This window comes from Patagioenas fasciata, chromosome 2 (assembly GCF_037038585.1).
Source record: "Patagioenas fasciata isolate bPatFas1 chromosome 2, bPatFas1.hap1, whole genome shotgun sequence".
NCBI lineage: Eukaryota > Metazoa > Chordata > Aves > Columbiformes > Columbidae > Patagioenas > Patagioenas fasciata.
The window spans coordinates 46,942,598-46,963,888 of NC_092521.1; the positions used below are offsets into that span (position 1 = coordinate 46,942,598).

Here is a 21,291-nt window from a genome sequence, read left to right on the forward strand (position 1 = left end):
TTTAATAGGACTGCATATGAAGATACCATGTCCATCCATCTAATGGAAAGGAAGAATTTTTCAAATTGAAAGTATATTCTAAGAGATTATGGAATGTGTCATGGATAGACCTGTCTATTACATCTATGACATAACACAGAAGATGATTTGAATGGTGTAAATTTTGATTTTTTCCAAACTTTGGATTAGTACAGTTGCAGGAGATACCTAAAACCAGTGCGAATGACAAATACACAATTTCAGAAGTTTAAGTAGGGATAATATATAACTCTTTTTCAGGTTAGCAAAACATCAGACTCTAAAGGTCCTGGCTTTTTTGTAACTACTGAATAAGTGAAGATGTTGAGATTATTCCCCTAGGAACAGCAAGCTTGTGTCTAGTTTTAACATATGTGTGTGAAGCTCACCTTTGTAGATGGCTTTGGGCATCAAAAAGCTTTCTGGAAGTAGAAACAACTTCCCTAGCACCAAATACACCGTTTGTAGCTCTTGGAGGCTAACTGGGAACAGTGTGGTTCTGATGTTACTACCTATTGCATGTTTTTAGGCAAAAACCAAAAAGCTTAAAAATGTAGGTATAACATTTAAAACAATAACAAAAACCACCAGTCCCTCATCCGGTTCTTCCAAACTCTTCTTATGATGAAGTCTCTTCCAGTCAATTTCATCTGTAACTCTACCAGTATGTGCGGATGAGGCCTTTGAACTACGCCTTAACCATTGTTGTGGCCACCTTGTATGCAGTAAATGGTGCTTACCATCTCTGGAGCCCATGGCACTTCTGGAGGCTTTGCAAGGAACCATGATGGATCAACAAGTGGACTTCAGGACTTTTGGTTTTGCATTTAAAAAGGCAATACTCCATTTGGGCTGGTACTCTAGGAGTTCAGCAACAAAATACCACCTGTTTAATTCTTGGATTAGCTTTACTTTGTTTCTAAGTATAAAGAGTCAAAAGTTTGAGGCTCTTCAGCTTGGTGCATATTCTTGAAGGGAGGGTACAGGTGCCCAAGTAGTTATGGGCTTTTTTTTTTTTTTTTAGCCTTGATCAAATTTTCCAAGCTTAAGAGTAAGGCAGGAGTTTAATGCATCCTTAAACTTAGCATTTCTTATTGACTGTCTCTTAGGTAGCTCCCTGATCTGTATGCATATCTTCTTGGTTACCATTTGGAAGTACTTGATTCTCTCCTGAAGCATGTACTAAATGTCGTGTCTCAGCCTTTATTCTAGGTACACAATTACAAAAACCCCTAGACTTTGAGCAGCTGAACTTGGAGACACAGATTTCTTTTTTTGAATCTGACACCCGAAGTCTGTCTGGAATTAATGTCTAGCTCTGTGATGGTAAATGGTTAATCTTACTGCCTTCCAGTCCTTCAAGAGAGGTATAATATGGGAACTAAATTTTGAAATTTTAATGGCACTCTACGCTTTGACCAGTAAATGTTCCTGCTGCATTTCATGATGTTCTTGTCTGTTTGTAGAGATAAACATTCGTATTTGTCTTTTGTAGGGTTTAAAAAAAATACTCGGGATTTCTGATTGGGAGGACTTGGAACAGGTAATTGACTCTAGGGCAAACTACAGTGTGTAGGATATTGATATGTGGTTGAAGAGGGCGTTGAATAACTGGTTGGACTGTAACTTCAGGGGAAAGATCAATTTGAATGAAAACTGATAATCTCATCTCTGGAGGCCAGTATGTTTCATGCTGTCAATTTTCATCAAGTTAAATACCCATGGAAATACCATATTAATTCATAGTTTAAAATGTATTTCATTGTTACTGTTTGTGGTTTGTTTTTTCTTCTCAAATTATGTTGAAAAAAACACCCTACTTCTCCTTTTAAGAGGAAAGAATTACAAGCTTGATAAAGCATATGATGTCTTCCCAGTGTTGCTAGCACAGGCAAACAGTGACTGAGATGTTTATACATACTGCAGAATTCCTAGAGTATCTGTTGTTTTGAGTCAGGTTTTGTTGCTAATAGTATTTCTTCTCAACTTTAAGTCCATCACCCTTAAATGAAAAGTATTCCTTTGTTACACTTATTGATGGATTTTAAAAAGTCTTCTTTCACTTGCCTTTAGTAGTTACATTTATTGCTGCAAATTAGTTTTGGTTGTTGGTTGTTTTGTGTGTGGCTTTTTTTCCTTTTATTTTTAAATCTTTTTCTTCCTTCTAAAGGTGGTCTTTTTGCAGAATAGATTTGTAGGGAAATGTCACATTCCTCCCAAATAAATTCTCTTGGCAAAACAGTTTAGATGATGTTAGAGTTATAGTAGTGCTGTAATGCTGGACCAAAAGCAGCCTGATGGCCTCAATTGGTGTTGCATCTTTCTGTAGCATCTGCCTTATTCTGCTTCAGAGACTGATTCTACCCACGGGGTTAGGATGAATCCCAAGTAGTGTGTCAGAGCTTGGCTTGGGCTTTCAGCTGGGGAAAAGGTATCTTCCATATCTGCAAGAGCTTGCTATATGATTTTTAAGACACTCTACATTATTAAATTCTTCTGTCATTGTTAGCATGTCCCTATAAATTTCTGCTTGCATTACTTTGGATCTGTTTTGTGAAACTTGGCTATTGATTTTCCTTTTGTGAACTTCCCTTTTTTTAAGGTATAGATGCTGAACAGGGAACTATGTAGATGCTGTCCTTTTTTCTTATAAACAAACCAAAACCGAACACTAGCAATCCACTGCAACAGCATGCTTTTGTGAAAGTCGCCCAGGTAGTGTTTTCACAAGCAGCTGTGAAATCTGTCTCAAAAGATACTAACAAATCAATCATATCAGTTCCTCCTCCAGCACACTTACATACAAAACACATCAGAAAAACTGGTAAGCTTCACGATGCTGTAGACTTGTTTCCCTGGAGTTGTAGTTCATAAAGGAAAACTGTAGGTTCTGTGACTGGATTTCTTGTGTTTGTGTTTGCACACTACCATATGTCAATATTTTAAATGTCATCTGAATTTGTTTCAGGAATTACCAGAAACAGTTCTCTTAAAGTTTTTTCGACCAGAAAACACACCAGTACCTGCAAGACCAACACCAGAGCAGCTTTCTAATCTTATCAAGACAAGTCTTCATTATCCAGAGTCTTTCAATCATTCTTTTCATCAAAAAAGGTTTGTGTACTGTTTTTGTTTGAAACTTTCAAAATATTGTTAATTTGACATATCGTGTTGAGAGATACTATGTGGGTTATGTTAAATAAGATGAAATATAGAAGTCTGGTATGCAAAGGTAAAGTCTTGCTCAATTCTTAAAACTGCTTTGAAATTGTGTGTTAAAATGAAAGTTTCATTTAGAAAAACTGATTAAGACCACGTGTTAACTACTAATGTTATCAAACACACTGATAGAAAAACTGCGGTCTTTTTGTTTATTTTTGGTGTTAGAGTAAACAGTGTGACTACTTTGAGGATCTAGACAGAAAGTAAGTGGTACATTTAAGTCAAAAACTGCTATGTTTGCAGCATCTGACTTGCCAAGATTAGCTGCACGTAATTCTGATTTATGTTGGAAGGAAAGGTCATTACAGTTTAGATCACTGTGACTTGTCTCCTGGAAGAAAATCAGAATTAACCTCTGTCAAAAAGCAGAATGCTACAGTAAATTAGTTGGAGCCTGTAAAATCCCTGAGTCTTTCAAAATTGATCTGAACACAGCCCTCTGGATTCATTTCCACATATGAAATTAACTATACATGTTTAGGTTTCAGTTGTTTTATCTGAGAACTCTGTGTTATACTTTCTTCTAAAATTTCAGTTAGTACAAGTAATTTGCCAAAAGAGAGGGATTTCTTTCGTTATAAAATCTAACATTTAAACATTTTATAAGGTGGCATATTTTCATGACAGTTAGAAAGTATGCATTATTCTAGTAACAAGTTCATAGTTTATTCATTATAGTTGCTAATTGTTATTTTCTTAATAGTCAGGTTTAGGCTGTTTAAACTATTAAGCAATGGCAAGGAATTCCAGTGACATAAGTCACTTGTTGCATACATAGAGCTGTTTCAACTGCAGTAGTTTGTGTGTCTGCCTGTGACTTTCTTGCTGCAGCATTACTGACAAAAATAATCCTACTAATTGTGAGCAACTTGTATTAGTTTTATTCAGGGTAAAGACTTAAATTAACACCAAATATGTATGTGCTGTCTCTTCTGTTTGGGCACTGTTCTGGCTAAAGCTTTAGGTCAGATGCCCGCAATTCCTCTACGGGAGACAGTGCAAAAGAAAAATACAAGACAAAATGTGCTAAACAGTGGTTCAGAGAGTAGCACAGTGGATCATTTTATCCAATTCTAAAATGTCTCTTGTTGTAACAGTAGACTTCCTGTAAACTAAGGTATCATTTATGTATTTGATTGGCTTTCTCAGCTGGCTGAAGGAGGGTGGTAATTTTGATTGGCTCAATTCAACCAATGCTGTTTGCCTCAATTAACAGCATTTATTATAGGAAACTCTGTGTACACTGGCTGTTTCATAATAGACAACTACATGTTAATTTTATATTACTTGAAGTTTATTTTAACTATTAAAGAGTACAATTAAGCCTATCCAGAGTAAGCCTTCTTTTCCTTTACAATGGAACTGTTTCTCTTTGCAGCCTCTGTCTGGTACCTGTCACTCTCCTACTTTCCAATTGTTCCCAGGCTGTTGTAGATGTAATGATTGATTTGCGGCATAAAACAACAAGGTAATGTTAATAAAACAATATTTTCTGAGAATGCTTCCTAGTTTTGGGGAATCTTGTAATGTGTTAACTGTGGTGAAAATCTAGAATAGGATTTTTTTCAACAGTGGTTTCTTTGAAAGAATGGAAGGTGATGAAGGCTTCAGATAGTCAAATGGGAGTCTTCAGTTGGTGCTCAGTTTAACTTTGCTTCTGACTGTTGCTAAGACAGAACCTTGAGTTGTGTCTCCAATTAAACTCTGCAGGAAAGTGGAAGTGCTTGAACTAGTGAAATACAAGCTTCAGCAACCTTACTTTGTTAAATATACATTGTTAAGTACTTCTGTTAAAATGGGGCAATTTAACTCATTTATGGTTTGAGTGATGCCAGCTGTCCCGTCCCCCACCAGTAGACATAATGCTACTTGGTCTGCTTACCACAAAATAGACGTTGTGGAATCCCTGACTGAATATTTGTGGTGGGACGGAAGGCAGATTGTAAAGATATTGAGATAGGCTTAGTCATGGTGAGAATTTGCTTCTTGCCAACAGCATGTCCAGGCAAGTAAGAAATTAGAAGCCCAGGGCCTAATATAGAGGTTCAGAAATAGAGAACAGAAGACTTAGGTCTGTTTTATTTATCAGTTAAGGCTAGGAAGCTATTCACTGATCTGGGTGTGTTTTCACAAGATGATCAAGTTTTGTTAACAGCGTTGTGAGATAATTTGAAAGGATTCTGTAATCCTGTGCCTTGAAGCTTCCTAAACACAAACAAAAAACCAAACACACCTCCCACCCCCAAACCAATATATTAGTGCGATGTCTGTAAAGCAGCATATATCCATGTTGGCTATTTCTGTGTGACCTGCACTCTGATTAACTGTAGCTCATGGGATGGGCTCAAGAATGCTTTATGTAGGGATTAAAAAACTCTGACAATTTGGATCTGTGTCTCCTGTTAGTGTTACATGTCAGTTATATAAAACCTGGCAATACACTGGAATTCATCGTTATACATGTATAGAGAGTTTATGTTCTGTGTATAGTGTAAAGTATATTGGGGACCACAGAAATGTTTTAAAGTTTTGTACTAATTAATCTGAGTCAAAGCAAGCATGATGCGTTTGTGGAAGGCAGTAACTTAAAGGAGATTATTGCAGTCAGTAAAAAAGACTTAGCGGCTTCCAAGTCATCAAAGATGACTGATGGTGGGCACTGCCACATCCAAAGACTGCCAGAATAGTAACTTAGGTTTTCTGGTTTTTGAAAAGCATATACAAGCATTTCTGTGAGGGGCCAGCGGTGGACACACAGTCCATTCTGAAATCTTTGGAGAACCTGGGGTAAAGGGAATTGTGTAAATTGGTAAAATATGCTTCAAATACAGAGAAATAACTTTGTTACCTTCTTTTCTAGCCCAGAAGCACTAGAAATCCATGGATCTTTTACATGGCTTGGGCAAACACAGTACAAGCTTCAACTTAAAAGCCAGGAGGTCTGTAGCTTGCAGCTGAAAGCTTGCTTTGTTCGCACAGGTGTCTATAATCTTGGAACCCCAAGAGTATTTGCCAAGCTAGTGGACCAAGTTACTTTGTTTGAAACAAGTCAGCAGAACTCCATGCCTGCACTGATTATTATCAATAATATCTGACCACTTCCTGGAAACAAACAACACAACCCACACTAAAAGACAAAATAAATGGGATTCTTTTCTTATTGCTGGTTGACATTTTGCTGCAGTTTTTGGAAATAGCACCTCAGACATCTAACTTGTTACTAAAGATTGTGTAGGAAAGAAAATAGCAAAATATTCAGACTACTTGTCAATTTGTTTCTCAATGCAACGCACGTTGGACTGAAAATACGTCTATCCTTTTATAATGTACTTCTTCTCTGGTAATTAAGATATTCATAACACAAAATACTCTAATTCCAAATCTGAACATATTTATATGTCATATGCTCTGTCAAAAATGCAGCTTGACAGCTGTTACAACTTCCAGCATGGTGTGTTAATATTTGTGGCTGTATTAAGATATGGTTCAGGAAGAAACCCTCGTTGGCTCTTTCCTGTCTGAAGCCATTAGTCATGAGAAATCCCAACCTTACTGTGGAGTTCAATAAGGTGTCTCAAATCCATTTCTGTTTCTCAGTTCTTTAGCTGAAGATTTTGAGTTTTCATGTTTATGGAAACTGGTGACCTTTCAAGGTTTACATACAAGTCCCACCTAAGGTGTTTCAAAAATAATTTCTTCAATCAGTTTGAGTATTTTCTCATTCATCTCAACACAGAGCGTAACCATGAAATTGTCATTTAAATTGTCACTTGCTTTATTATGTAACTATAACAATTGATCTGTTTAAAAAAATCTACTCCAGATTTTCAAGAAATGTATTATATTTATAACAAATGTACTGTAAATAGAATAAAACATACATCGTATTCACTGTATGGACTTGTGGCCTTTTTCCCTTTTTATATGCACCTGTAGCAATCTATAGGTGCTGATACTGTATATATATTCTGTACTGTCTTCATCCTGGCTGTTTTTGCTCAGGTGAAGTTCCCATCCTGTTGCTCTGTGTGGTGTTGAAACTTACAGTGGCTGCTGCATTTGCCTTTTGAGTTCTTATCCACTGTTCCCAGGTACAATCCCCAGAATTCAGCTGTGTGGGAAGTCTTAATTGCTTGCTATCTGCTGAGGATTTGTGATTTGAGTAACAGCTGTTGAATGTATGGAAGGCTGTGTGAAGCAAACAAGTGCAGCAAAACCAGCATAGTGTTAGAGTTACGATTTCTGGTGAGTTAGCCAGGTACATAGGAAATTGAGTACCTGAAGAAATCTAAGACTTCTGGTGGTCTGGTATATCTTGTGCATGCAGGTAATTCCTTCCTAGGACAACATGGAATTATGAAACAATACCTTTGCCTTCAGATGCATATTTTATTTTTAAATAAGGTTTCCAATTTTATTTGTATGTAATACACTTTCTGACTGTCTCCAAGTCTTAAAACTTCCTGAAAAGTCTTAGAATGCAGTCACAGCACTTAATATGACTGTGAATCATGTTGATTTATCAACAAAATACTTGAGTGTTAGCCAACAATACATATATTGCTTCTGGGAAGGAGTTTGGGTTGTGTGTTGTGTGTGGTTTTGTGGTTTGGGGGTGTGTGTGGTGGTGTTTTGTGGGTTTTTTTTTTGTTTAGTTGATTGTTTTTTACTGCTGTTGGGCAAGTTGGAAGACTACTCTTTCGAAATTATTCTTGGCGTTGTAGCCTTGTGTTATGTCACCAGTATTCATTCTTTCTTGGCACTCTTACGAGAAGAAAAGTCACTATTGATACCATTCAGTTATCCAGCTGTAGACCACAATGTTCTAAGTCATGGTTGGTGTATTTTTAAGACTACTTCAAATACTCAAGTGACCCAAGTCACCATTATTCTGATAAAGGTGTTTCCACAAGAGGTTTGTGAGATAGGGGTCAGAAGTTTAACTGGTGGTTTGTTGTTGTTTGTTTTTTTTTTTTTTTCCCCAACCTGTTGGAAGAAACTGGTAAGAAATGGTATCTCCTGTGATTTGAAAGTTGTACTCCTGTAAAGAACAGGCATGACTAACAGTACAAAACTGCCAGGCTGCGCTATCCTGGCAACTGGTATGTTGCTTGTCAGTGATCCTAACTTTCAGATGAAGTAAATGAGCACTCACTACTTCCCTTAGTGCTTATCTAAGAAAAAAAGAAAACAACCTGTGGTAAAGCACACTATGTAGCTTGGCTTGACAGAAATACTGTGTCGAGACTGACTCTTCAGGTTTGAGACTATTTATGGGGTTATGGTGAGCTAATGGTGTAGAAAGAAGCTAGAAGAGCTGGAATAGCGTTTTCAACTTGGGTAAAACTAGCGAACTCTTACATATGCAGTGTTAAGGTGATTTCTATGTTTATGTATCTAGACATGAGGGTTTTTTTAATGCGTAACAAATATTTGCAAAGAGTTTTTGGCAATGTAAAGCTCAGCAGGATAGGCTGTCAACCATATAAATAAGCCAGCCTTTGATTTTGCTGTAGACACAATATTATGTAGCTAAAGACAATCCACCTCAAGCAAACCAAACTTCTGCTTTCTCTTCACACTTAAGTGAAATCTCCCCTATATTCTCTTTCCTTCTGTGGTGATTGCAAGAATACTGAAGTTTTCAACTTGTTGCATTCTGAGACAATTTGCTGAAAAGCAGTATCTGTGATTCTAACTTCTGAAGCGTGGCATACTGTTATAGAAGACAGCTGTCACGCTGTGTCCAAGGAATTACTCTCTTTTGTAACCATTAAGATGCTTTATTTCCAAATTGACACTGGTTACTTCATGGTGTGTTGCTGATGATGCACATTATGCCATGTAAAAAGCATGGAACTGTTCAAAATAGAGTTCAAAATGTAGTCACTGGTGTGTTGGAACAGAAGTTTATTATGTGATTGCTTAGGTGAGGAGCTGGCATGGAGACAGAACTAAACCTGGCTCCTTAGTCGATTATTACATTATTACAATGGTCATTACATTATTACAAGGAAAACTATGTGTGCCCATGTGTGGACCCACAGAGATGACAGAAAACAGTTGTTTAAAAATGAATATTGTCTGGTCTTGCTATTGAGCAAATAAGTACCTGCGAAGGCTGAAACTCTGCTACGTGCAGAACAATGCTCCTTCAAAAGGATCCCATGGACCTGCTGTAAGGTGCAAGAGCATCCTAATGCATCTGTCATAGCAAAGATTACAGCTTAGAGTAGATGAAAGTATCACATCTTACTTTGAGGTAGCTAGAAAAAGCCCTCAAAAATTGAGATCTAGGACATCTTTGTTTTTAGGAATCTAATGTTTGTGGGTTTTTATACTACTTCTGCCATATAAAACCATGAAACTTGCCAAACCCTGGATTTTGGAGAAAAGTCAAATGTCCAATTTCATTCTTGGTATGGTGGGGAATTCGGGAGTAATTTAATCTTGTGTTAAATAAAACACAGGAATAATTACGTACATTAATAGACTTTTTTTAAAAAAGAGGCTTTTTATTTGAGCTATGTCACCAACAAACTTACTCCTGAAATGTGAATTTTACTGTCTCTCTCATAGTTAATTCAGGTGGTTCTAGGTCGATTTGCCAAAACTTGGTGAAATGCTGCACTGGCAGATTGCTATTTTGTGCAATGCGAATCTGGAGTAATAAGGTTTTATGTTGTCTTCAGTGGGCTGTGAATGTGATACAGGAAGCAGGCAACATTTATGAAGGCATATTTTGAGAACAGAGAGAACACCAATGAAGGTGATGATGTTTACATTGCTTCCTTAAGTTTGAGAGTGAATTCTAATATTTTAATCAGTTGTATGTATAAATAAATGACATTCGTACTATGGCAGATGAATCACTTATTTACATGCTATTCTTTTCCTTTTTGTAGTAATTCAGCCAGCCTGTTCTAAGTCTCTCCTGTAAAGCAGCTGAAATAACCTTCCTTGCTTAGTTTTCATGTGCAAATTGAAGTTTGATGACTAATACTAATATATTTGTAGTTTGCTTACAGAACTTGTATACATTCATGAGGAACAGTATCTAGTGGTGGCCTGCGTGTGTGAACTGTAACATCTCTGAAGTGCTTATAATTAAAGCTAACTAAATACTAGAGAAGAATGCCACCTGGAGCAAATAGAAGTGAAAAGGTGCATGAATGCTTCATAAAGTCAGCTGAAGTTGCTTTCTGAGTTCTGCACGATGCTCTCCGATGGGTGCTGAGGAAGCTGCATGGTGTGAGGAGTCAGAGGGGATGGAGGATGCGCACAAAGGGACCAGACTGAGGAGGTCCTGTGGAAAAGTGATAGGGAACTCGGCCACTGGGAGAGGGGGAAGGAAGAGCAGAGTTGGACAGAGTTTTCCAAGTGAAACCTGAGGCCTTCACTGTAATGGAAAATAAGAATGATGTCCAGATGGTGCCAGTAGGCAGACTGATTACAAAGGGAACGAACTCAACTGCTGACTTTTAAAATTTTATTTCTTTTTGACCAAGAGGATGAAAATTTGGCTTTTAAAAAGATGATTGCTGTCATCTGGCCAAACCTAGTGAAGGCATACAAGCGTGGCAGAAGGTGGAAAAATAAGGGGCAAGTTTAAAGACACTGTGAGAAGGAGAGGGATGGGATCTCACAGTTTGCAACCAGACAAGAAAGAAGAAACAGCAGAGCAGCATGACGGCAGGCCCTGGGGGACAGCAGGCAGTACTCATTCACAATAAGCGTTTAAAAGTCTGCATTGCATCTTGAGGATGCATTTAGTTTGCTCAAGGTGTCAGTTGCAATTTCTAGAGTAATTATAGTTGCTGGTTACTGAAAGAGAAGAAAACCTAATTATTTTGTGGACAAAGTTTGGTTTCAATGACTTGTATACAGCTAAGACTGGCTGCTGGTATGGTGGAAGGAATGCCCAGAATCTCATTTATAAGCTTCCCAGAGAGACTTCATTCTGCACTTCTGTTATAGTAGTTACCTGAAGCGAGATTGCTTTGATTCTTCTGAATAGGAGATGACTATGATGTTATAGCAAGGTCTTGTGTCTTTTTGTAGTATCAAGCATCAGTTCGCATCTAACTTCTAAAAAAAAAAAACCAATGGTGGAAATCATACTAAATGCAGTATTCCCCTTGAATTGTGTACTTAATAAAAAAAAAAAAATTAGGTGTACTGGTTATGCTGATATAACTGTGGAGTTTTCAGAACATGTTGCCTCATCTTTAAAATACTCTATGTGTTAAAACAGGAAATGTAATCTTAGCTTTAATTTAAAAGTTTAAATTATGATGGAAGCTCATCTTTATGTCTCTATCTTAAACTACATTATTTAAATATTTAGACATTCTGTGTAGTGGAATAAGGACTTAACTAGCAATAAATACAGAAAAGTCATATATTGCAAATTCATAGGATTCTGGAATAGGTTATAGCAAAAGCTATATTAATTGTTGTCTAACTTGTAGACAAAATGGCCATTTCCTTACTATTGTAGTTGGTTTCATTTTAATTTACTGTTACTATCTTATTAGAAAAATGTCTAACAGATTACTTCTGGGTCCTTCTCCAGGTGCTCGGCTGCCTCTGGCTCCCCCTTGCTGGGACTGTGCCCCTCAGGGGGCTGCTGCAGGGCCAGGGGGCTACCACCATAGCTCACATGGGTGCCTCTTGCTGCCTTTGTGTCATGGCCACAATGTACCAAGTGTGCCTGCCGAGCATGTCTTCAGCCCGATACACCCCTGTGGCCCCACAAGCAGAACCACAGACATGGCTCGGCCACCACTGCCAAGGTGCCACGTCCCTGTCGGCTGAGAGCCATCAGTTGGCAATTAGGGTAGGGCTGGCGCTTCCCGGCGTCTGAGGGGCTTTTCTGCTAGGGGTAGTGTGGGGCAAAGGTGGAGGAAGCGATGGTGACTACCTGGGTGCTGGTGACAGGAGGAATTTTCAAATGAAAAGGCACTGCCTTCAAAGGGCTTGTCTTCAGCAGGTGGGTTTCCTCCCTGCCCTTCTCTGCCATTGCCTGAGCACAGGGAAGGTATTTTTGTTAAGCAGCTGCACAAAACAGCTTCATTTCTGGGTGGTGGCTGGCAGGGCTTTTTAATGTGAAATTAAATCTGCATAAATATATGATCCAAACCTAGGTTTGGGCGCAGCCTTTGCCACGCCCATGCAGGATGGCCACTAACTGCAGGTGCTTGGGGCCTGTCCTGTGTCTCACGTGGTGACCCAGGGTGCATCCCTCATATTTGCTGATGTCACCAGGCTGTGCCTTTGAGTCTCATCTGGTGTTGGGGTAGCGCAAGGGAAATGATGCAGTTTAGAGACCTAGGTAGTGTTTTTATATTATTGAGGACGGAGGGGAACACCCCACAACCACACTTTTTTACTGAGACTTGCAAAGTTATCAGCTCTCCTTCAACCCTCTGAGGCTTAAGCCTTGTCCAAATTAACCACTGGCTATCACCATTAATTGCACAGAGGCTAATGGCAGTTCTTGGCAGGGAAGGGTGTTTCTCCCTCCAGCAGCACCAGGGCAGTGCTGAGGCAGGCAGAGGGGAGAGGGCTGGCATTGCCTGACCCTGTGGAAGTGGGTTGTGTACCTCTCTAGTTCTGCAATATTTTTCTCTCTGACACTGAGAAATATAGTTAGTGATGCTGTCACACTACTACTCTTTTCTTATGGTAGTGGCAAATTGGAAGATTCTGCTGTTGCCTACTGTATTCACTGAGTATTTTATCAATAGCCTTGTAAGATTTATCTGTGTTGTCTTTAGTATTGAATTCCTGTCTCGGGTGCTATGGGAAATAGATAGAAACTACATTACTGAATATAGGCGACAGCTCTACTTCTGTATCCAAATTAAATGAGTTGAGCACTGCTGCCATCTAATGCTTTCTGCTTCTAAATGTTCTGCTTCATCAGTAGGTGAACATCACATTTTTTTCTTCAGACCTGGATACTGGAGGTACCAAAAGGTTCAAACTGGCTACAGGAGAGACTCTGGGTTCTAGGAGTCTCTCAGTCAACCTCTCTGTGTCAGACAACTGAAGGCGTTGGCTACTGGAGGGACCGAGTAGTCCAGGCCTACTGCTGTGGAGACTGTGGGGTCTGGAGGTCGACCAACAGACCCATCTGTTTGTCTCAATACACAAAACAACTGGAGATGAGAGAATCTGAGGGTCAGCTGCTGGGTAAACTGAGTGTTTAGGCCAATTACTGGAGGGATCCACAGGGTGTTTGTATGTCTGTATGTGTGTTGGTGTGAGCAAGAGGGTTCCTGTATACCAGCAACTGGAGTAGGGCTCTGGGCTTGGGCTGCTCACCTGCCTAGGTGCCTGCAGCTGAGGGAGACCAAGGATCCAAGGACTAGCTACTGGGTAAACCAAGTGTCTAAAGACACTTCCCGTGGTGTTCTGCTGGGGTGTGTGCATAGCTTGAGGTGAGGGGGCCTGCATCAGCAAGTGTTGTGGGGCTGGGGCCCTTGAGGCTAGTAATTGTTCATGTGTCAGCAACTGGGGAGACGTGGGGTCCAGGAGCCAGCTGGTGGGCAGCCTAAGTTTGCAAGGCCAGTTGCTGGAGGGATCCATGCTGTGTGTATTTTCAGCTAGCACTCCTTCATCTTGATCAGCTGTTTTTGTGACTGCTGTGTGTTCTTTCTGGTTTGATCTGTGTGTAATGTGTTACATGCATGCGTCCATGTGTGTGCCTATTGGGAAAACATGCTCAAGCTCACTGCTGGCTGAAGCCAAGAACACGGAGCTGCAACAGCTTTGCCTCCACCGGGACAGATTCAGAAACTCTTAAGAGCATTTCAGTGTCACTCAAAACTTAAGGTAAAGGAAAGGAGGGGACTGTGTGTGAAAATGAAGGGAGAGCTCAGTTCTATGATTAGAAATCTATCAGCAAAAGTGTTGAAGATATGTTTCTCTCCCACCAAGTCCTTACATAGAAAGCCAAATAGTAGTATTATCTTTCATATCACAGGTCATAGATAAATATTACTGACTCTAAGAATTCAAGACTTGAAGCTAAAGAAAGAAATGAGCACTGATTCACTTTCAGTTTTGACTATGACTAGGTTTTGCTCAGATACAAATTATCTAGTGACCTGTGCCTTGAAACATGGGCTTCTCTGTAATGTGTTGTTTGGTTAATGTGCTATTAAAAACATCAGTCTTAGCTTTGTTTACTAAATATCTTGGGAATCCTCCTGGAATTATTGGTCGTCCCTCAGGACAAAATACTTCAGATGATTCCCTAAGCTATGTTCATAAGTACAATTTCTTGTTGAGGAAGGTTCTTAGCACTAGGAAGTGACACTGTTTCTTGGAACATGCATTTAATTTCATTTTCACTTCCCTTTTGAAGTAGGGTTTTGCGAGGTTCAGCAGCAGAATACAGAGGTTCAAAGCAGCTCTTCTTTTGGCAGGTACTTAGACCGTGTGTTGCTCCAGAAGAAGCAGAAAAGGTGCCAGTATAAAAATAGAAGAATTTTTACTTTTAGCATTTGGATTTGTTGACAGAGTTCCAGTTCAGTGGAAATGGTGTTCAATACCTGTGGCTGGTGTGGGTCCCACTGCACAGATTGTATTGTGAGCTGTTATGTGAAACACAGATCCCCTTATGTATAGCATATTCATTAAGATAAAAAGATGAGCAAAATCTATTGGTTTAGGTTGTGAGTAAACACTGTCAAAATCCAAGTGTAAGTATAGAAAATACCTGTGCCTTGGGGAGAAGGATAGTGTATAAACAGTATGATGAAATTTTAAAAAAACACAGCTTTTTGATGGCTTTCATTGCTTAAACCTGTGGTCACAATAGCTGCATAATGAGGAAGCTTTTTTGCTGATCAAAAGCAAACTTTCCCTCTACTGACTAAACGACAAAAATAAGTGTTTCTATTAATATTCAGTTGTAAAATGCAAGTATGGCTGCCTTACTGAAAGCAGTCACCTGGTCAGTGAGGCTGCTTGGAAGAGAATGGAATCTCATGTGGTAAATCATGGCTGCGCTCAGCTAAATGGGGACAGATTTTATCTTCAACTTTGATCCCAAAGATAGTCATGAAGCACAAACCAGGCTTTCACCTTTACTCAAAAGATTTAGTTTTAAAGCTTATCTTCTAATTCAGTATTTTCTGTGATATACAGCTGTCTACAGTGAAGGGCCATCTATCCCAGGTATCAAAAGTCAGGTCTCTGGATTGCAATGGATACAGCAGTGACTCCTGGCTGTTTTTCACTTATCCTGCTCTTATTCCAGTGAGATAAGATATCATTTCAGAGTATATTAAATATAAAGATGTTTGCAGTAACGAAAGTCCACTGAGGGAAATTCAGCCTTTCTTCATATGCACATTGCCATTATTTTAGTCACTTGAAATCTTAATGTTTGCTGTCTTCTCAAAATTACCCTTGAATAATTTAGTGGACAAAATTACTTCTATAGAGTAAAAACTAGACAGGAGCAGAAGATAAAAATTTTCTGAACCCTTCTATTTTTAAAACCATGAATGCTGATTAAACATTCTAAGACTGAGTGATTTTTCCGATCCCATTTAAATCAAGATGTGTTTACTATGCATTTCTATCAGCCTACAGGAGTAAATCATTGATTTGTAAAATGTCATTTGGCTAATGAGTTCTGCTAATTGCTTCAGTGGTAGCTGAAAAAGTGAAAAACTAACATGGTTTTAAAAATGTTGCTTATAGCCTGTAGCTGTGTATAAATCAATTCAGCTGATGATTGTAAATGTTATTCCTTTGGGTTTTCTTCTTTTTAAGTTAGAATAGATGTGATGTTCTCCTTTTGATAATTGTGGAATAGTTCCTTACCCTGTTTCCTCCAGGATGATAAAAATTCTGCCAAAAAAAAAAAAAAAAAGAAAAAAAGAAACAACACCCAAAAAAGACTGAGTTTTTACTTACTGAAGGAAGTAACTCAGTGATCATCTTTAAACAAGTGCCTCACAATCCCTAGTTATTTTGAAGTCGTAGTGTGAAGGGGATATTTCTTTATGTTGAGGAGGTTTCAGAGGACGTAACGGCCCCTCCTGACCAAGAAAATAAATACTTCTTGAAATTTAGTGGCAAAACATTTCGTTCTTCCTATCCTTGTGAAGAAACCGTCAGGTGATGCGCCCAGACCTTCCCCCTCTCCCTGCAGATGCTACTGTCAGGGACACACCAGTGGGAGACACAAGAATGTGCTTGGGACATGGGCTCCACTTGTCATTGCTGATACCCAGGGTGATATTAATGACCTTTGCTGTTGCAGCTGAAACCTGAGCTCTTGGACCAAGATGATGCTTTGAGATTCTCAGCTTTTTGTAGTATGCACTGCTGGCTCTCATAGCACCAGGGAAACACTTGAAAATGGGATCTGAGTGTATCAAAAGCCGTAAGATGAAGTGGGATATTTTTGTTTGTTTGTTTTGGTGGTGATTTTTTTGTTATTTTAAATAATCCCTCCCTACTGCAATACCTTGGGCAACTGAAGGGAGCTGCTGGAGAAAGCAAAGGGCAGTGGCAGCTCAGAGCACTTCTGGCTGTGCTTGGGAGGAGCAGCAGGAGCCTGGTGAGAGAAAACCACCCCAGAAAGTTCTCCTGGTCTGACAGAACCGACTGAATGCATCAGTCGAGTTAAGGGGACAAGGCTCAGGAATTGCAGCTAACACAATTTTTCATCTAAACATCTGTCCTTAAGGATCACAGTTTTTATTCTGCAGACCACAGAGGGGAATTGTCACTGCCTTAGAGGTTTGTGTTCTGTTTTTCCCTGCTTTTCAAATCCGCTCTCTTCATCTGTAGGTCAAATGAGCCCTAAGCATTCTGGATGAATTGTATCCTCAGCTACACTAAAAACACTACTGGATTTAATTATTAGTTTCTAGATGCAAACTGGAGCAGAATGGTTCTTTAACTTATTGGAATGCCATTCAGAAATATATGTATTTTTAGAGTAATATGTAGAACCTTTTCAGTAACAGAGCTGTAAAAGATGACAAGGAGGTAGGGAATATTTTGTTGTTGCTTGTCACCACATTTTTTCTTACCAGGTAAGAATTTTTTTCTCTGCAAGCCAGAGTTCAGAGAACATGAGTGGGTGCTGAACATATTCCTCAGAAAAGTTTTGTTTTGTCCAAGGCATTACTATGTCATGAAGCTGGCTACTGTCTAGAATTTTTCTGAAGACTTTGTAGGTATTTTTAGCATTTTACAATATACTTTCTGAGAGTCTGAAACTTGACATTGACAAAGATTGCCATGAAAATACATACATTGTTATAGCATTGATGATTTCCCATTAAAAATGGATGTTTAAAACCCTTCCAGTGAAGGGCTTTGTACAGTAATATGCTTCTGTTACACAAGACAAATGAGAATGTATGCCTTAGGATGACAGTGGAAGGGCGGGTATGTAATGGGAGCCTTCTTCACTCTGCTGCTGTCTTCTGCACTTTGGCTGCCCCTGATAGGTATTGGTGGAAATGAGGGGCAGTTGTGCAAGAGCAGCTTCACTATATTTTTGCCCTTCCCCCGTTTTATTTTTTTGTCCTCAACAGAATTTTTGCAGCCTTACAGTGTTTCAAGGTGGCCTGTAAGAAAGATGAGGACAGACTTTTTAATAGGACATGTTGTAGTAGGACAAGGGGCGATGGTTTTAAACTAGAAGAGAGTAGATTCAAGTTAGACATGCAGAAAACATTTTTTACAGTGAGGGTGGTGAAACACTGGCACAGGTTGCCCAGAGAGGTGGTAGATGCCCCATCCCTGGAAACATTCCAGGCCAGGCTGGATGGGGCTCTGAGCAACCTGATCTAGTTGAAGATGTCCCTGCTTGTTGCAGGGGGCTGGAGTAGATGATATTTGAAAGTCCCTTCCAACCGAAACTATTCTGATTGACCACAAGAAACAATCCCAGAGCCAGCTGTGGGACCAACAGGCCGGCTTTCTCATCCTCAGGAGCAGATGGGACAGCAGTCCAGGAGCTCCTGCTTGCTCAAAGACTTCTTAATGCTGTCTCATGGTAAATGAAAAGGGGACTGTGCTCTCTCTAATCTTGGTGAGAATGGTTTACCAAATAGAATTGTCTCCTGCAAGTACATATAGTCCTGCTCTTTATGAATGCCCTGCGTGAACTATCTTAGTAAAAATCATATATACTGCTGTAGACAGTTAAATTTGTTAAACAGGTAATTATTCTCATGAGGAGTGTCAAGTCAAGTATGACTACTTGAGAATGACCACACAATTTCAGGATGATGTTACTTATACAGTAGTTGTATGATGGATGCCTTGACCAGTGTAGCATTTCCAAAGACACTGAAATGAGAAATAAACCCAGCACTGACAGCACTGCAGAGGGCACTGGCTCTGGCTGAGGAGAAAAGAAATCAGTATCTTAAGTTCAAAATGCTGCTTTTATGCATGAGGAGTACAAACCAAACTGTTTGACATACTGCTATAGTTTGACACTGGATACCAATGATTAATAGAGTCTCTGTGTCTATGAAAGGAATTGATATTTGCCATATATTTTTAAGCAGCAAGGACAAAAATCTCCTTTTTGGTTCAGATTTTGTCAAAGGGAGATTCATCTGAATAAAACCAGAATAAAATCTTTAGGTTTTGGACAAATAAGCAGATATTATAATTTACCTCCCTCCAGCAATTTTCTTTTTCTTTCTTTAATGTTTTTGTTTGGTTGGTTTGGTTTTTGGTTTCTGCTGTTTTTTTTTTTTTTTTTTTTCTGATCATAATTATTTTTTTTTATAGTTTTACCTTATTTTCATAGTTCAGATCCATGCTTTAAGTAGTAAAACAAGGCTAACAACACTGGTTTTAGTCCATGTAAAAGAAGGAGGCTGAAATTAAAAACAACTTAATTATAGTCAGGTATTTTAAATCTTTCATTAGCGTGCACCATTTTCCTTCATGTTGTTTGGGGATACAATTTTGTAAACAGACCAGGCTATCTGAAAAAAAATTATCCATAGTATTTCTAAGATTTTTGAGGAAATGTGGTTTGTTGTTGCAACCAGGAATTTTCATAGGAAAATTGACTGAGTGAAACAAAGCATAAAATAGAAAGTATTCAGAGCATAAATAATAAAATAGATAAATTTATTGTTAAATTGTAGTTTTCATACCTAATTGCCTTTTTCCATTTTTAGAAGAAAACACACATTTTTACGTTTTTATTGTATTTATTGAATGTTATACTGCTAAGAACATATAGATGTACAAATAACAGTATACGATTCCTGAAACAGAACTGGCTGTTGCCAATTCGTATTTGATATTTGATGATAGTTGTTTATACTTGGTGTTAATTTTTGCAAAGACACAGTGCTGTGATATGTTTTAGATAAGACACAGTATATTTTTAATTCAGAGTAATTTGCCTTTGTTTATTGTATGACATACATAGCTTAGTGATTATAACCCTCTTCAAACTGGTCTTGAAATTCTCATTTTAGTGTGTTTGTTCTTGAGATAAGACAAACTGCCACTAGGCAGCTAACCAGGGTCTAGGAAGGGAAACAGTTATTTACTTAATCCCAACTAAATTTATTCTGCTATTTTTTTTTAAACGTTACTGTCCTGATACTGGGTCTAAGAGGAAACAATAAAGGAGAACTCTGAGCTGTGGTTGCACCTGGGGTCTTAGGAAGATAAAAGGGTGGAAAATGGTATCCCAAAAGCAGTATAGATTTATTATTTGAAATTGCCTATTCCCACTTTGGGAAGAAACAAAGATATTACCATCATTCCTCAACTTGGATGGGAAATGGAGATGATCATAAAAGCCTTGGGCTCCTGTTCCCTCAGATTACTGTAGAAATACTGGGAAAGAACAGTGGTGGCTGATGGGCAAAATCCAAGGGAAATGCTGATAGAGCTTTTCAGAAGCTAATTCATTTGCATACATTCAACTTGTGCCCCATTATAGAGGAGTTTAGTTGTTTTGTAGATGAAATCCATATTATCCGTTATGCTGCTTCAAAGAATACTAGGCTGGAAGTTAGAAGGCTTCCAGCACTGGTTGATAGATGATCGCAGAACTCTTTAAAATTGCTGCTCATGATGAATGTGTTCTATAAAAGCAAAATGAAGCTGGCAAAACAAACCTAAAAATTACTGAAGGAAAAGTATTGTGGCCAAGACAGAAATCTGAGGCAAGCAGGTTTGGGGCAGAACTTCAAAAGGTGAAGAGCCAGACTGAGAACAAGGGAAGGGAGTGACTTTCTGGGTTCCTGGTGTCCCTCTTTGCAACATGCAGAGGTGAATGAAAGGTGTCCCTGATTATTTATGTATTTATTTACTTTCTGGTAAACCACTAGCATTCCATCAAATCATTACTTCACTTTAATCATCGGTGTGAATTAATCCAAATTCCCTGAATCCTAATTGTTCAGGTCAAAAGTGACAACGTTATATAGTTTCCTAGGAATCCCAGTTTTCTTTGAAGGTGCTGTTTTTAGGAGGGAAGGGGATGTTTCGGGTACATACTATTATTTTTCCAGGAATTGTTATTTTGTTGAATCATTCAGTGGAGATTCCAGCCAGTTTCCAAGGTCCTAGAAGGACATTAAAAGAGAAGATACTTTGACTAACTGATATCAGAAGCAGATGAAAACAAATTATTCTTTTAATAAGAAGTTGATGCTTTACACAATTATTTCACTTAGTACCCAGAATATGCGGTAAATGAAACACAAAGCAGCACTTGTGCTGTCAGGATTCCTACCTAGAAGGATGACAATGGTAATCAGCAAAGGTGTGCATATGAAGAACTGGCATTTATGAAGAATGCATCCTGAATCTCTAGAAAATTGCACAAGGATGCAATCAAAAACTAGCCTGGTGTGAACAGAGCCATCCATGAGAGAAAAAGATAAAAAAATCAAGGTTTATTAGAAGAGAGAAATTGTTTGAGAAAGGAAATGTTATTGCCAGAATTAATATCCTGTAGGATATTAATGTATGTTAGTGTAAGAGCCGAATGCTTGGCTTTGATTTCTACCGTGGTTTCAAAAT

At 38.7% G+C, this 21,291-nt stretch overlaps 1 protein-coding gene across 5 annotated transcripts in view; it reads left to right on the forward strand.

The window, feature by feature from the left end:
• TRAPPC8 (trafficking protein particle complex subunit 8) overlaps positions 1-7,136 on the forward strand; it is a 57,006-nt gene extending 49,870 nt beyond the window's left edge. For 3 of the 5 annotated variants that reach the window (XM_065830604.2, XM_065830607.2, XM_065830609.2), the window contains 4 exons: positions 1,514-1,561; positions 2,987-3,132; positions 4,619-4,708; positions 6,101-7,136. In XM_065830604.2, the coding sequence (XP_065686676.1) occupies positions 1,514-1,561; positions 2,987-3,132; positions 4,619-4,708; positions 6,101-6,335 (519 nt within the window). In that variant the 3' untranslated portion in view covers positions 6,336-7,136. The remainder of the gene's footprint in view (positions 1-1,513; positions 1,562-2,986; positions 3,133-4,618; positions 4,709-6,100) is intronic. The other 2 variants (XM_065830606.2, XM_065830608.2) reach the window with 1 other exon arrangement.
• Positions 7,137-21,291: the final 14,155 nt, after the last annotated feature.